At 53.3% G+C, this 15,723-nt stretch overlaps 1 protein-coding gene and 1 long non-coding RNA gene across 11 annotated transcripts; one reads left to right on the plus strand and one right to left on the minus strand.

Moving 5' to 3' along the window:
• Window positions 1–9: 9 nt before the first annotated feature.
• Window positions 10–15,321, plus strand: LOC109460324 (uncharacterized). 4 transcript variants are annotated; one of them, XM_074314755.1, is made up of 8 exons: window positions 118–451; window positions 3,719–3,820; window positions 11,539–12,531; window positions 13,711–13,926; window positions 14,040–14,180; window positions 14,399–14,616; window positions 14,706–14,880; window positions 14,995–15,321. In XM_074314755.1, exons 1-7 carry the CDS (start codon window positions 254–256, stop codon window positions 14,872–14,874), a joined length of 2,037 nt encoding a protein of 678 aa, XP_074170856.1. In that variant the 5' UTR covers window positions 118–253; the 3' UTR covers window positions 14,875–14,880; window positions 14,995–15,321. The 4 variants fall into 4 exon arrangements, with proteins under 4 accessions (XP_019611135.2, XP_074170856.1, XP_074170855.1 ...); XM_019755576.2 differs by lacking the exon at window positions 118–451 and adding an exon at window positions 10–107 and having other exon boundaries at window positions 14,706–15,321; XM_074314754.1 differs by having other exon boundaries at window positions 14,706–15,321.
• Window positions 1,214–13,715, minus strand: LOC141567502 (uncharacterized). 7 transcript variants are annotated; one of them, XR_012490158.1, is made up of 7 exons: window positions 12,921–13,715; window positions 10,154–10,261; window positions 7,205–7,262; window positions 6,625–6,732; window positions 6,151–6,238; window positions 3,511–3,562; window positions 1,214–3,303 (listed from the first exon to the last, which is right to left on the minus strand). It is a non-coding gene; the product is annotated as an uncharacterized LOC141567502 (long non-coding RNA). The 7 variants fall into 7 exon arrangements; XR_012490154.1 differs by adding an exon at window positions 10,768–10,832 and having other exon boundaries at window positions 6,151–6,732; XR_012490159.1 differs by having other exon boundaries at window positions 1,214–3,228; window positions 6,175–6,732.
• Window positions 15,322–15,723: the final 402 nt, after the last annotated feature.

Consider the following 15,723-nt stretch of genomic DNA (forward strand, 5'->3'; position numbering starts at 1 on the left):
TCCTGCCCTAGACCCGCCCCCAGAGTCAGTGGGACTATACTTCCCAGTAAGACTTGCGCGGGGGCGGAGGCGGTGGGGCTACGATGGCGGAGTCGCTCCCGCTGGAGGTGAGAGGGGGCCGCCCTCAGGCCTAGCTCGCGACAGGCCCCGCCCTAAGGGTCCTGGGCTGTGGGGAGGGGCTGTCAGACAGTTCGCCGGGTCCCGTCTGTCAGGCGAAAACAACCTGCAGGAGGGATCCCAGGACCTGAAAGCTATGGGTAACGGCCCTGCCTTTGGGCCACTCCATGCCCTTAGCTTGGGGGACCATCCTCTTCTTCTCCATCGGCCCCTGGAGATGGCTGCGCTGTCACCTCAGCGAGGACAGGACCTCTGCTTACTCCCCTTCTCTCGAAATGGCCATCCCTCCCCCTCAGGTCTGGAAGATGTCTGCTCCATCCCATCATCCCCAAGGGTAACCGATCTTATCCCCATTCGCCCCTTAGGATGATCGTTCCATTCCCTCCCTCTTGAGAGACGGCTGTCCCCTCCCTCGCGGTGGGAGACAGACTGCCTCCTCCCAGCAACTTACGGTGGCTGAGTTCTTTCACCAAAGACAGGCCTGCTCCCCACTCCTTCAGCCCCTAGTAATGGCCGCCCCTACCTCCGTTGCCCCATGGGATGTTTGCCCCTTCTCCTTAGCCTGGAGCAAGATCACTTTGCTGCCCATGTTCAGACATGGAGAACAGCTTTTGTCCCCATTGGCCTCTTAGGATGGCCTCTCCATCCTTTTTGCCCTGAGAATTGGCCGCCCCTTTCTACTCCCAATAGGAGACAGGGCACCCTTTCCCCGTGCACCCTGGAAGGGCACTTCTTCCCCTTGGCAAAAGTAGGGCTGCTCTTACCCCGTTGAGTCCCCTATGATGCCATTCTTTTTCCCCTTGGCCCCAGGGGATTTCTACTCCATCCCCATAGATCCCAGAAATGACCAATCATATCTCTAGTAGCGCCTTGTGATGAGGTTTATGGGATGGCCATTCCATCCTTATCACTGCCTCCGCCAGTCTCTCTAGAAAAGGTCACCACCCTCCTCAGCCTAAAGAATGGTGTTCCCTTCCCTCCGTGAGGACAAGCATTTTTTTTAAAGATTTTATTGGGGAAGGGGAGCAAGACTTTATTGGGGAACAGTGTGTACTTCCAGGCCTTTTTTTCCAAGTCAATTTGTTGTCCTTTCAGTCTTAGTTATGGAGGGTGCCGTTCAGCTTCAAGTTGTTGTCCTTTCAGTCTTAGTTGTGGAGGGCACAGCTCAACTCCAGGTCCAGTTGCCATTGCTAGTTGCAGGGGCCGCTGCCCACCATCCCTTGCCGGACTCCAGGAATTGAACTGGCAACCTGGTGGTTGAGAGGATGCGCTCCAACCAACTGAGCCATCCGGGAGGCAGCTCAGGGAGGCAGCTCAGCTCAAGGTGCCATGTTCAATCTTAGTTGCAGGGGGCGGAGCCCACCATCTAGGAGTTGAACTGGCAACCTTGTATTGAGAGCCCACTGGCCCACATGGGAATCGAACCGGCAGCCTTCGGAGTTAGGAGCATGGAGCTCTAACCGCCTGAGCCACCGGGCTGGCCCCAGGACAGGCTTTTTTACCCTCTCCCTTTGCTCCTTGGGTTGGCTGCTGAGCCCCAGAAGACAGGATGGCCACTATCTTATCTTGGCTCAGACAGACTTCCCTGCCTCCCCCTCAGATTGGGGTCTTGGTCAGTCCCCATCAGTTATCTCTTCCCTATGTCCAGCCTCCCTGGCCCAGAAGGCTTTTCTCCCCTCTCAGTAATTGATCTGCTTTATCTCCCCACCTCTTCCCTGAGCAAACCTTTGGTAAAAATAGAGGTAGAGAACTGTCCATCCTTAATTCAATCCAGTAAGTATTGGCTGAGCACCTTCTGTGTGTTACGAATGAGAAAAGAGATCAGAATGGGCAAGCTTAAGGAAGGGCATTTCATGAAAGAGACCCACATAGGCAAAAGGAAATAGACATGCTATGTTTGTAGGAGAGTGGAGAGACTGGATTGGGGAAGCTCTGCTGACTCAGAAGTGGAGACTTTGTCCTGAAGGTACTGGGATACCCTGAAGGTTTTCATCAGGGGTGTGCTGCGACTGAAAGCTGTTTTGTAGGAAAATTAACCTTGCTGCAGTGTGCAGAATGATTAGCAAGGATGAGCCTGGAGGAAGAGAGGTCAGGTGGGAGATTGTGGAAGGAATCCAGGTCTAAAATGACGAAAATCTGAACTACTAAGATAGTAAAATTTCAAAGGTAGAAATATTAGTAACAGCAATCTAGCAGCCATTTATGGAACACTTACTAGGTGTCAAGCACATATCAAATGTATATATGTACATAAAATTCTATATACAGTTTAATCCCCGTAAGACTGTGATCTAGATTTTCTAATATTCCCATTTTATAGGTATGGAAACTGAGGCTCAGAGAGGTAAAGTACCTTGCCTGAGGTCACACAGGTTACACAGCTAGGAAGTAGTGGAGCTGCAATTTGAATGAGTCTGAGTTAGCCTGGCTTAAAGCCTGTGCTTTACACCTATATCTGAGAGCAAGGGACAGAAAAGCGTCAAGAGTACAAAGTATTATCAGGATCTTCAGGCAAGATACACTGTTGGCATTGACGCTCAGGCACTGGAAAGTTGGGAGGAGGAGCTGCTTTGGACGGAGGGCAGAATATGAATTTTGGTTAAGATCAAGGTGATCATAAAATATTTGGATGAAGGCTCCTGTGAACAGTTGGCAACACTGCACTAGCACATGAATAAGACAATGAGGAGATATTTAGTTGTCGGGTTTTTCTATAAAGATAACTGTTGAAGCCATGCAAATGAATGTATTATCCTAGGAAGTAAACAAATTGAAAGACACAGGTCTGAGCCCTGGGAGCCACAGAAGAATCCAGAAACAGGGCAATTGGAGTGGAGAGTGGAGCCCTAGAAAACCAGTGTCACAGGAGTCAAGGAGGGAAGATTCCAAAGAAAAGAAAGTGAATATCAGATCATTCCTGGCTCACAGGCGACCCCCTCCCAGGATCCTATGGGGCCTCCAGCCTCAACCCCTACCCCACCCCAGCCTCATAGAGCATAGGTGGAGTGAGGGCCTGCACCTCCCAAGTTTTGCTGGGATTGTATCTTACCAGCTGAGAAGGCAAGTTGGCAGTGGAGAAGACAGGAAAAGAGTGGATTCCTGGAGGCTGACCTGTGAGAGCAGGAGGGAGAGGTATAGCTTCCTGAAGATCAGAGGAGGAGTGCCTGACTTGCTGTGTTCTAGATCCTATGCAAAACATGTTACTATGTTATTTAATTCTCTCAATAACACATTTAAATCTCACTACAATTGCCATTTTACAGATAAGGAAAACAAGGCTTAGAGAGTTCAGCTGATAGAGTAAGGATTTGAATTAGGTTTATCTGGTCCCAGTGCCCAGGCTCTTTTTACCAAACTGAGCAAGAAATTTGATTTTTATCAGTCAGTACAAACCTGCAGCCAGGCGGTGCTCAGGAAAGGTTTGCTCGCTGTAGATACGTGGAGGCTAGAAAGGGGAAGTAAAGACTCTGTGAAGCTTAGGATCCAAGATGAACTAGAAGACAATGGTCTAGTCCCCTCAGACCTACTGTGCTATGAGCTGGAGAAGGTTCCAAAGACCCCCAGCTCTAACAACCCCCAATGCCCTGTCTTTTTCCCTCAGATGCTCACGTATATTCTGAGCTTCCTGCCTCTGTCAGATCAGAAAGAGGCCTCCCTCGTGAGTCGGGCTTGGTACTGTGCAGTCCAGAATGCCCTTCGGGAGGTAAGGTGCCCATATTCACCTGGCCCATTCTCAGTTGTCTCTCACTTCAGCTTGCTCATGGCCCTGCTTATATGTCGTCCATCCATTCATTTATGCATACATATTCATACATACATTACATTCATACATACTTGGCTCTGGGTACAAGGCTGGGCCTATACAGATGAATAAGGCATAGCCCCTCCCCCAAGGGGCCCATAGTCTAGTGAAGGAGAAAGATAAGTGATTGTAATATTGTATGCTCGGTGCTGTGACACCGGAATGAAGGGTGCAGTGGGAACATGAGAAAGGACATCCAAAGGAGACTGGCAACATCAGGGAGGGCTTCCTGAAGGAGTAGGATGAGGATGAAGGTTGGTCTTCCAGGACTGGTAACAACACAAGTGAAGGCACCAAGGTGGGAAATAGTTCTGGGAACGCCCACACGAGTTCCATGTGACTGGAACTTAGATCTGCGTGGGAAAAGTGGTGGGGATAAGGCTGGAAAGGAGTCAAACTGCAAGATGGCAGATGTGCTAGGAGGCATTGCTGGGGCTTTCTCCTGGTTACTCAGAGAGTCTTTTAAGAAAGGGATGTCAAGGCAGGAGAGTGACACAGGTGATTGTGTCTTAGAAGTCTGCAGTGCAGAGTGGCCCGAAGAGGGCGAGTTGGAGTATTAGGGAGACAGCCCAGTGAGGAGGTGAATGCAGACATCTGTGCTCGTTTGAAAGGCAGGCAATGATAACTCTTTGTTTTGATTTTGACTTCTTTGAACAGTTTTCCCATTAGTTGACCATTTATATTTCCCTTTTTTGTTTATTCATGTCCTTTATCCATTTAACTATTGGGGTTTTAGTATTTTCTTATCTATTTGTATGAACTTTTTATACATTAAAGAAATTAATCGTTTACATATTTATTGAAATATATTCCTAGTATGTTTGCCTTTTAATTTGATTTGTATATATGTGTTTATTTATGAGATACAGAGGTTAAATTTCTATGTTGTTGATTTTGAACATCTTTTTCTTTCTTATTTCTTCCATTGCTTTTTAATTTTAGAGATCCCTTTCCTCTCCAGAGACTTGATATACACTCATATTTTTCTTCTGTTTTTTTATTAGACTTTATTTTTTAGAGCAGTTTTAGGTTCACAGCAAAATTGTTTCTTCTGTTTTGTGGTTTTAATTTTTATATTTTTTACTGGTGAAATTTATTTTGGTTTATGCTCTGTAGTAAAAAACTAAATTAATTAGTTTTCAAATAGCCCAAATACCATACCATTTATGTATAATCTTCCTCTTCCCCTTCCCTGCTGGGTTGGAACCCTCCTCTCTCACATATTAAATGTGTAGGACTTGTTGTCAAGTTATCTATCCATTGTCATTGAGCTTACTGTTTAAAGGAATTTGATTTGCAGTTGTTAAAAATTTGAAGTGTGAGACTCTGGATGGTGAGATCTAGTTGGTAGTTGGCTTTCTGAGTGAGGAATCCAAGAAAAGGGTCTGGATAATAAATATACCTTGGGTGTTATTAAAGAATGGGTGGAAGTTGAAATCATGGAAAATTCCCGCAGGGAGAGCATGAAGCACCAGCCATAGGAGCAGCAGGCCACAGAGAATGAATGGCCTAGGGGACGACACCAGTTCTAGGGCATGGAACAAAAGAGCCTACAGAGGGGGCTGAGGAGACCAGCGAGGAGGGCACAGAAGTCAAAGGCAGAGAGCGTTTAAAGTATGGAGTGGATGCTAACAGTGTCAAATTCCACAAAGAGCCTAGAAAATAAAGAACAAATAGTGTCCATGATGTTTGAGCTACAGGAAGGTCACCAATGGCTTCAGCAGCATTTGGTATCTGGAAAGAAAAGCCAGGTGGGTTGAGGAGTGAATGAGAGAAGAAAAGTGTGAAGAGTGACCTTACTTGCAGTAAATTTCCCCACAAAAGGAAGAAAATCAGTGAGAGGTTGAGGTTGACCTGACAAAAGGAGTTGAATTGGGCGACGTCTCCAATATGTTTATCTGCTGAATGGAGTCCCGAGAGGAGGAGTGGGTGTAGGGAGGAGAGGTCAGGAATGGTGGGTGCCACCTGAGGTGGTGGCAGAGGCAGGCTTCAGTGTCCAAGCCTTGGTCTTTGATAGGATGAAGACGATGTCACCTCTCCTCAGGAAGTGGACGGGTGGGGGTGACAGGGTGGAGCCATTTGCTGAGCAAGTTCCTCAGAGGCTAGTGGCCGCTTTGCTTGGTGAATTTGGAGGCCAAGTTGTTTTAGGGGATTAAGAAGAAAGGTAGAGGCTGGGGCATCAGCAGAGAGGTTTGGAATATTCCCAGGACAGAGAGAAGATGGACAGTTACCAGAGACACAAGAAGAGGCCTCACTCAGATGTTGATGCTTCCGGTCTGTGCCTCGCGCTGCGCTGGGCTGGGCCCGGGGGGTGCAGAGCTGAGGAAGACATGGCGCTCAGGAGTTGGTAGTGAGAGGCCTAAGGAGAGGGCAGGGTGCTGCCCTTGTCTCGTGAGGCACACCAGGGGTGCAGAGAGAAGGTTCAGAAAAGGTTCCATGGAGAGGAGGATGCTTGGACTAAGTCTCAAGAGAATAAACATTTGCTAAATAGTCAAATAGGAGGAGAGGGGGGACACCCCACCACATCCAAGCAGGAAAAGCAGCTGAGCAGAGGCATGGCAGCATGAGACGATGGTCAGAAGTTGGCATCCCCAGAGCCGGGGGTGGGGAGGAAGGGGGCAGAGGCGTGGGAAAGCTGGAGCTGGAGAGTAAGCAGGGGTCTGACACAGAAGGGCTTAAATGCCAACCAAGAAGCTCAGCCTTACCCTACAAGTGGAGAACCATCAAACGGTCTGAAGATCATGGTCAATTTGCCTTTTGCCCGGTGACAATACCAAGGATAGATGGAGCCAGAGAGACTGGAGGCCAGGACCCTGATAAGGAAGAAACTGCTGTAAGATATTTTTGACAGACAATAAGGGGACCTGAACTAAGGCAGAAGCAATGAGGTGGGAGCTTCCTAAGGGACATATTGCAATATATCAAGGAGATGGAATGGAAGGGACCTTGGTCATTGGATGTGAGGGAGGAGTCTAGGATGACACCCAGATTTCTGACTTGGGTAACTTTGTCGAGGGCGCTGAGGGTTTAGGAGAAGGGCAGAGTTGGGGGATAAAACAGTGAATTCAGATTCAGGCGTGTTGCATCCCTGTATCTAGAGAGCGGTCCATCAGGTAACTGGCTCCCAAGGTCTGCTGTTCTGGAAAATGACGTGGACCACCAATAAAGTAGTTAGAATGGGATGAAGTACAGGGTACATGTGGAGCAGTGTGTGTGTGTGTGTGTGTGTGTGTGTGTGTGTGTGTGTGCGCCTTGAGTGGAACCAACCATGGGGAACACACTTACCTATGGACTGAGTCATTCTCTTCTTTGGTGACTCCCAAAGAGGCCGATGGGGAGTAGGCTAGAAGATAGGAGAGCCAAGTCAGTTGCAGAACCCCCAGTGGGAGACAGCATCAGGGGGAGACTGGCCATCCATAGCAGGTGGCATGGCAGAGAGGACACTGGGAGGTCTGCAGAGGAGCCCCCAGATGTTGATGACCTTGCTGGAGAGGAGCTGTTGCCAGGAATGAGGGGGGCAGTGGTGGATGGGTAAATGCGTGAAGCCAGGGGTAAATAGGTGAGCATAGTGGGTGCGGGTGTGCCCATGTGCTTCCAAGAAGCATGACTGTGGAGAGAAGGGGAGAAATAGGAGAGGTGAGAAGAGGGGGTACAGGATCTAGGGAGGCTTTTTGTTGTTTAAGACTCGGGGGTGTTTGTGGACTCTGAGGAAGGAGCAGTGCAAAGGCAGAGGCTGTAGGGTTCTCAAAGGAGAAGAGAGGGGACAGGCTCAGTAGCCTGGGAGGAGAGAGTTGCCTTGAACTGAAGAGCAGGAGAGGGAAGGAGATGAGAACGGATTCTGCCAGGAGTGGCCTGGTGGATGTGAACAGAGGGTGGCCTTCCCACCTGATTGCTTTGGTTTCTTTTGGAAACAGAACAGGTCATCTCTGGGAAGGCTGGGGCGATGGAAGGTGTTGTAGTATCATCAGGAGCTGAGAAGGTGGTGGGCTTGGAGAGAAATCGCAAGGGGGATGAGAAGAGAGCCAGGAGGCGGAGTGGGGGAGGCCAGTGCTGACTGTGAGCAAGAGGGGGACCCTGGGTTCCTCAGCACAAAATTCCTTGGATTTCCTACAGAATGCTGTATCCCAGGCACACACCCAAAGGAGGCCGTCATCTCATCGTCCCTGGCCAGGCAAGGGACAAGGAGAATGGGCACATCAGCATGAGGCCCCTAGGGAGGTGTCATCAAGGCAGAGACCTCGTGGAGTCCAGCAAAGAAGGAGAGGGCAGAAGCAGCAAAGTAGGCAGGCTGGGCCCAGGGTGTAGCTGAGATTGGAATAGAAGTAAGGGAGGGAGGTGAAGAAGAGGGCAGCGACAGACTTCGGGATCTTTGAGTCCACCATTTTAGCACTGGGGCTGCTCCAGAGAGAATGTTGACCAAGACCCATTTGGTGCCACTGCAAAACTCTGCCACCAGCACCCCCGGGGCTGGAGGCACTGGGAGGCCAGGCTGCAGGTACCTGGGCATCGAGGGCCCTGCTGACATCCCACCCCACCCGGTCCCAGAGAACAACGCACAGAACCTTACTGGCAGGAACCATCTTCCAGGGCCCAGGTGTGGGCAGGCTGATAACGAGGTAGTGCCCCAGCTAATAGGAGCTATGGAAGATTCTGGTTTACCAAGGCCAAGCGGGCACCTCTGGCTCACCAGGCCAGGCTAGAATGCTGGCCTTGGTGACTTCTTATTCTCCCTGACCTACCCCCACTTAATCCGTTTTTCTCACAGAAGATAGACAAAGGCAGCACCCCCACAAACGCCCAGGCGCTGCCCATTCCTGGGGGGCCCTGGTGGCCTGCTGCTGGGCTGGTCACTGTGAAAAACTCAAGACGGCTCAGCTTCTGCTCTCCTTTGCTTCCTCCTGCCAGAGGTGTTTATAAAGGCCTGAAGGTTTAACTCCTCTCTAAAGACCAAAGGCCCTGGGTGCCAGGATATATGTTTTCCCAAAGACCTTCTAGAGAACAGGTGTGTTAGCTTTGGCTTCCTGTACCAGCAGACATTTCTCTATCAGATGGCTTTCTGAGTCTGCACACCGGCCTTCAGCCTCAGCTCAGGCTTCAGTAGGTACAGTGAAATCCTGGCTTCTCATAAGGGCATGTGTCACTGTTAGCAGATGTAGGGCATTTCCCAAATGACTGAATTTACTCTTAAGATGCCAGAATTTGGAAAGGAGGAGACCAGGAGCTAGTAGGCCCCTCTGGGATGGGGTGGCTGAAGCTAGAGTAGGTACTCTTGCAGTCCTCCCTTGGGCATCTAGAAGCATCTTCCTAGGGCCCGGGAAGGGGGACTTTCCTATACTGGTGCCAAAGACAGGCCCCAAGAGCCTGCTTTCGCCTGCTGCTCTGCCCCCGCATGGAATCCATATCCCTAAATGGCTGCTCCTGGGCTCTTGCACTTTGAGTCCAGGCTAGACCACCTGGGTGGTGACTTAGAGGCTGCCTGCTCCCCACTAAGAAAAATGGTGGGGAGCAGGGAGGTGGTCTCAAGTCTCATACCACCCCATAGCTGGAAGTCCTTTAGGCCAGGCCCTGCCCCTGTATTGGGTGGCTTTTGCTGCCACCAGCCATCCCTGGACTTGGACCCTGCTGACTGCCAGTGCCTTCCCTTGGCCTACCTTGTTCATAGGGAGGCAGTGCCAGAGGGGAGAACATTCCTGGCCCCCTGGGTTCAGGAAGAAAGGGAAAGAAGGAAGACTAAAGACTCGGGGAGCTGGGTCCTATGGGGGTGGCATGTGACTGTGGGGGCGGGTGCTGCACTCCCCCAGCCATAGTTCACTCCCTGCGTCACCAGATTGACTCATCTGACATGCTGGGCTTTGAAATGGCTGGAGGCCTGCTTTACCTTTCCTTTCCTTTGTAAAACCTTTCCTCCCTGATCTTTTCATCACCTCCCCACCCTCACACACTGGGATCTTCCCAGCTCTCCTAAAATCCGAAAGATGAACCCAGGTCCTTGGGGGTCCCAGGAGCTGGACACTGTCCCAATGTCCTCGGGATTTCGGGAGAGTGCTCCTCACCCATAATGACCACATGTCAGACAGAAATAGGGTCTGGAAAGGGAACCTGGTTTGTCCGATTGCCGTGGACACAGCCAGGAGCTGGTCCCCAGCTCAACACATGCTCCTTGCAGTGATGACAGCCATGGTGGCCATAGGTAGCTACTTCTCTCTGGCAGAAGCCAGGCTGGTTTCTCCATACCTGGAGATGAATTCCGGTTGTCTTCCTGGGAGGATCTGGTTCATAAGCGTCTTGCAGGAGTTCATATTATGTGTCATTTCTACTTTTCTGCTTCCCTTTGATGGTGCTCTGTGGGGTACAGCAGGGAACGTGAGCTTATTCTTGCAATTGCTGACAGGACAGGTTTTTCAGGGAGCTTGCTTTCCTGCACCAGGATCATATTGGTACATTAAGACATGAGCCTTCTTTGAGTACCACTTGCCTGTATAACCTGGGCATCTTCAGGGATAGAGAAATGTGGCTGATTATAGAAGCCAAGCCCTCTTCTCCCTCCTCCCACAGACCTATTCCCAAACACCTGTACCAGCTGCCCTTTGGCTCCCTTTGGCACAAGATCAGAGAAAGTTCTGTGAAAAATCTCAGCTGGGGACTCCCCAAACTACATAAGCCAGATTATTCCCACAATGATTTAGCCCAGAGCTGGCCTCCCGCCCACAGTCACCCCACTCCAACCATGTGCTCCCCACCCTTGCACCCCTGTTCTTCTACGGCAGGGCCAGCTCCACTTCCTTGGTGCTTCTAAGATTCATTCTCTTAGCTCCTTCCCCCAGAAATGGAGGCTTCTCTTTCCTCACCTGGATAAGATGGACCCTCCAGAGATGAGCCACAGGGATCACAAGTACATTTTCAGCTGTGGAGCCTGCGGGGCCCACACATGTTAGCACATGCACACACATACATGCATGCATGTATTTTCACTTACACACAAAACCCAGTTTTGCAAACATTCACGTGGCCACAACACTGATGCCACCAGGGAACCTCGGCCTCTGCCTGCCCCAGATCTCTGGCATTTGGGCATCAGGGGGTTATAGAGAGTGACACCTCACTTCTTCCCACCTTCAGCTGCTCGGAGGGCTATTTATATGCTCTCGAGAGTGTAGGGGAGGCTGGTTGCTTAGCTAACGCCAGGCTCTGAGTCCCTAAAGTAGGAGCTGAATCCATGAGTCTCGGCCACTTTCTGAAAGTCCCAAAGGTTGGGGTTCAGCATACTTTGTCCTCTTGCTCCCTGGAGGCTTCACTGGATCTCTTCCAGGACACCCTCAGCCCTCTTGTACCCAGCATGCCAACGCCCCACCCCTCCATGGGCATCCAGTCCTGTCCATCACTAACCTTCCTGCCCTCCCCTCATAGTCATCCCCTTGGACCCCAGTGTGACATATCCTCCCAGCTCCCACCTCCCACCAGACCCCGTCAACCACACGACACTGTATACTACAGTGGGTCCCCCAGTAGAAGGGCCCTTTGCTGGCCTGCCCTCAGCCTCTGGTCAGCGACTTGCCACCAGACCCGATGCCTCCCACTTTCTGAGGCCAGAAGACTAACCCAGGCCTGCTGCCCCCCAGACGAGCGTGCGCTACAACATCCCCGTGGCCTTATCCTCCCTCCCGGCCATCAAGAGCCTGGGCCTCAGGGGCATCTCCTGCATCAGCCTGACCCACCTGGATGGCTCCCCAGCTTCACACCAGGTGCTACAGTCTGTCACCTACCACTTGGGCCCCCACCTGCAGAGCTTATGCCTCGCTGGGGGCAGCCCCACAGAGGCCTCCTTCGTGGCCCTGCTCCTGAGCTGCCCGGCCCTGCGTAGCCTTGATCTCAGTGGCTGCAATAGCCTCTTGGCGTCAGGCCTGCTGCTGGCTCAGCCTGAGACGGCACAGCGGGTCCGGCAGGCACTGAGCGGCCTCCGTGAGCTCAACCTGGCTGGCCTGCGGGACCTGGCTGACTGCAGCTTCAACCGGCTCAGCAGCTGTGCCCCGAGCCTACAGCGCCTCTCCCTGGCCTACTGTCACCTCACCTTTGAGCTCATCCCAGCCCAGGGCTCCAGCAGCCCCCAGGCCTCCTCCCCCTCCCAACTCTCCTTCCGCAACCTGCTGCGATTCGTGAAGGAGCGGGCTGGTAGGCTGCACGCCCTGGACCTGAGTGGCACTGGCTTGTCACCTGAGGCCCTGCAGGCCCTGGGCCAGGTGGCTGGCCTGCAGCTGCAGGAGCTGAGCCTGCACGGCTGCCGGGACCTCTCCACAGGGGCTGTCGCCGCCCTCTGCTGCCAGCAACCAGGCCTTACCTCCCTGGACCTCAGCGGCTGCTCAGAACTTTCTGACGGGGCACTCTTGGCCGTGAGCCGGAGCCTGCGGCACCTGCAGCATCTGAGCCTAAGGAAGCTGCAGCAGCTGACGGATGCAGGATGCACAGGCTTGGGGGGCCTGTGGGAGTTGCGGAGCCTCGACATGGCTGAGTGCTGCTTGGTGAGCGGCCGGGAATTGGCCCGGGCCCTGGGCTCAGTGCGTGGAGCTCCACCCCCACTGGCCTCCCTCAGCCTGGCCTACTGCTCCTCACTCAAGGTGAGCCTACCATCCCCCACCTTCCTCACCAGTGCCAGGGGCTGGATACCATTGGGCAGGCATGCAAACAGATCCAGATGTTAGCACCAGGGAGGAACCGCTCAGTGTTTGTGCCCAAGAAATAGTAGTTAGAACTGAACTTGGGACACAGTCTGGAAGGGGAAAGGAGCCTACACAGACAGTGCTGCCACCAGCACTCCTCCCGGCAGCCCCTCCTGTGGGTTCAGGTACAGGGAGACCAGGATGGCCCAGCCCATGAAGGGGCACACATCTCATGCCAGTGCTCGCTGACTGCTGCACTGAGGGCGGGTGTTTTGGAGGCCAGGAAAACTGGTGAGCAGAGGGGACAGGACCACGCCCTGCAGGGAAGGGGCACTGAGGTTACTTACACAAGAGGGTGCTTGCGCAGGGCCTGAGGGAGACACTGGATGTGCCAGTCACAGGGTCACTTGGCTGAAGCCAGTCCCTTCCACAGGACTCAGCTGTCTTTCCGTGTGGCATCCCTGTCTAGGCAATGTCAGTCCTTTTAGTGGATTCTTCTTTCAGTCCATCAATGTGACCAGGGTATTCACAACCTGAAAACCACCTCTCAGCCTTTCCCCACAAACACCTTTCTTCCTCTCCCCACTCCATGTCTCTTAGCTGGACTCTGGGGCTTCACAGTCTTGTGTCTCTGCATCTCTCTGCAAACCAGCTTCCTCTGCTCCGCCCTCAGTTTCTGCTCCCCTAACCATGACTGCTTCTGGCAGGTGGCAGCCCTATGCCCACTGTGACCTCACACTTCTGCTTCAAATTCTAGAGGGAGCCTATATGATTGGCTCAGTTGGGTCAGATGTTCACTGCTAGTCCAATATGCTGTGGCCAGAGGGCCGCCTCGGCCCACCCCTGCAGCAGGGCTTGGGAGCATGAGCAGGGCAGATACCTTGGAAAGGTCCCCCAGCATCCTTCCTGTTCCAGCCCAGCGAACTTCTCCTGGTTTCCTACCCCATGGCTCACCCTGTCCACTCTGACCTTTCACCAGCACAGGGCCATTGTTGCTTCCCTCCAAGGACCCCTCTGGTAGTTCCTTATTGCCTGTGGGGCAGAACCTTCCTAGTAACCCTGCCACGCCTGGTGACACAGGCACAGCCACCTCAGCCACCTCTGTATTGTTCTCTCCCTTCCCTACTTCCCTCCTAGGATGCCTCTGTGCTCTCCCTGATTCCATCACTGGGCCCAAGCCTCAGGGTGCTGGACTTATCCTCCTGTGTGGCCCTCACCAACCAGACCCTGCAGGCCGTCTGCACGCGTCTCACCCACCTCTCAGTCCTGCGCCTGGCCTGGTGCAAGGAGCTCCAGGACTGGGGGCTCCTGGGGCTTGGGGAACCAAGTGAGGAGCCAGCACAGGGGCTCCAGGTACCGGACCCTTGAGATCATGGAGGGTGGGGTCCGTGGGCTCAGCTGCCCTTCTGCCCCGCTGAGTCTCAAGGATCATTTGAAGAATGAGAAGCAGGGAACTCTTCCCACAGCCACACGGAGAGCTGGAGCTTCAGGCCTTGAGAAACAAGGAGCCCCCCCAGCCACGGGGCCCCTCTCTGCTCACGCTGCAGGCCTTGCAGGAGTTGGATCTCACAGCCTGCAGCAAACTGAGTGACGCCAGTCTGGCAAAGGTGGGGCTGGGCTGTGGACAGGCTGGGGCTCCCGGGGGTGGGGGGCAAGAGCCAGGGGCCTGGGCCCACCCACTGTGGGCTTGGAAAGTTCTTCTCATTGGCTTCTACTGCCTGTGACCACTCCTCTGGCTGGGGGTGGGGAACCTGGAAGGGCCCCAGGCCCTGACCTGCATGCAGTGCCACACGATGCCTCATCCTTACAACCCACATCCTTGCAGGTGCTCCAGTTGCCCCAGCTAAGGCGACTGTCACTGAGCCTGCTGCCTGCACTCACAGACAAGGGCTTAGTGGCTATGGCAAGGGGCTGCCCCAGCCTGGAGCGCTTGGCGCTGAGTCACTGCAGCCTCCTCAGTGATGAGGGCTGGGCTCAGGCAGCCGGCTTCTGGCCGAGGCTACAGTACCTCAACCTGTCCAGCTGCAGTCAGCTCACAGAGCAGTAAGTGTGTCCGATGATGCTGCGGGGCTGGGCTGGGCTGGGCTGGGCTCCCACACCAAGTGGGCACTCATCCAGTGGCATCCCTGCAGAACGCTGGATACCATTGGGCAGGCATGCAAGCAGATCCAGATGTTAGATGTCGCCATGTGCCCTGGTATTAGCATGGCTGCCGTCAGGCGATTCCAAGCCCAACTGCCCCAGGTGACCTGCGTCCAGTCCCGCTTCGTGGGAGGGGCTGACCTGACCTTAACGCTCTGAGGCCAGGTCAGTAAGCAGCCCTGTGACTCAGCTTCCATTTCTCAGCCTGGGGTTTTTGACCTGGGGTTTCCCTCTGCAACATAGCCAAGCCCTTTCCCCCAGCTAGAAACCCTTTTCTAGGACTAAAGAAGGAACCAATCCAGGGCAGCCTGGGGCGCTTCCTGCCTCACAGCCCAGCAGGAACCTCTTTCCAGCTACATGTCGCTGCCATAAGCCCCTGGAAACACCAGCTGCTGCTCTCTTGGCCAAGCCCGATTCCAGAGGCCCTAGGCCCACAGGGGGCCGGGTCTGGTGCTCAGGAGCAGACCTGTGCCTCTTGCTCTGCCCACTTCTCACACCTAAGGCCTGTGCCCCACCTTTCCCTACAGTAGTTCTCCCAGCCCCGAGCTTTAGCAGCCAAGCCACAGTCTTTGTTGTAAACCCAAAGATTAAAAATTCCAGATTTTACCTCCTTATCTGAAGTTCTCAGATTAAAGGGCCCCTTCCCTCTCCACCTCAGCTGAAGCAGCCCAGCCCAGGGACAATGGCGGAAACACCAGACAACTTCTTCCTCAGGCCTGGCCCAAATCCCTACAGGTGCCCCAGCAGGTCCCAGCTTCTTCCCCATGTGGTGGGAGACTCCAGAAGCCTGGAGGCCTCTCCCAGCATGAGCCCCCACGGAGGTCCTTGCAGAAAGGCACATCTGTGTGCACTTGGCCCAGCCAGACCCCAGGGACACACTGCTGAACGGTGCCTGAGTCCATGAAGCTGTCCTCGGGGGAAAAGGACAAGAAAGGCTAACATCTCTGGATAAGAAGGGTCATTAGAAGTCATCTAGTCTAACCTCTTCAACAGGGCCAGTGACATCAA

Source organism: Rhinolophus sinicus, linkage group LG11 (genome assembly GCF_036562045.2).
Source record: "Rhinolophus sinicus isolate RSC01 linkage group LG11, ASM3656204v1, whole genome shotgun sequence".
Taxonomy (NCBI): Eukaryota; Metazoa; Chordata; class Mammalia; order Chiroptera; family Rhinolophidae; genus Rhinolophus; species Rhinolophus sinicus.

Coding starts and splice junctions, on each gene's coding strand:
- LOC109460324 (XM_074314754.1), top strand. CDS start 254: ATGGGTAACGGCCCTGCCTTTGGGCCACTCCATGCCCTTAGCTTGGGG. Junction 13,927..14,039: donor AGCCAGCACAGGGGCTCCAG/GTACCGGACCCT, acceptor CTCTTCCCACAG/CCACACGGAGAGCTGGAGCT. Junction 14,181..14,398: donor GTGACGCCAGTCTGGCAAAG/GTGGGGCTGGGC, acceptor ACATCCTTGCAG/GTGCTCCAGTTGCCCCAGCT.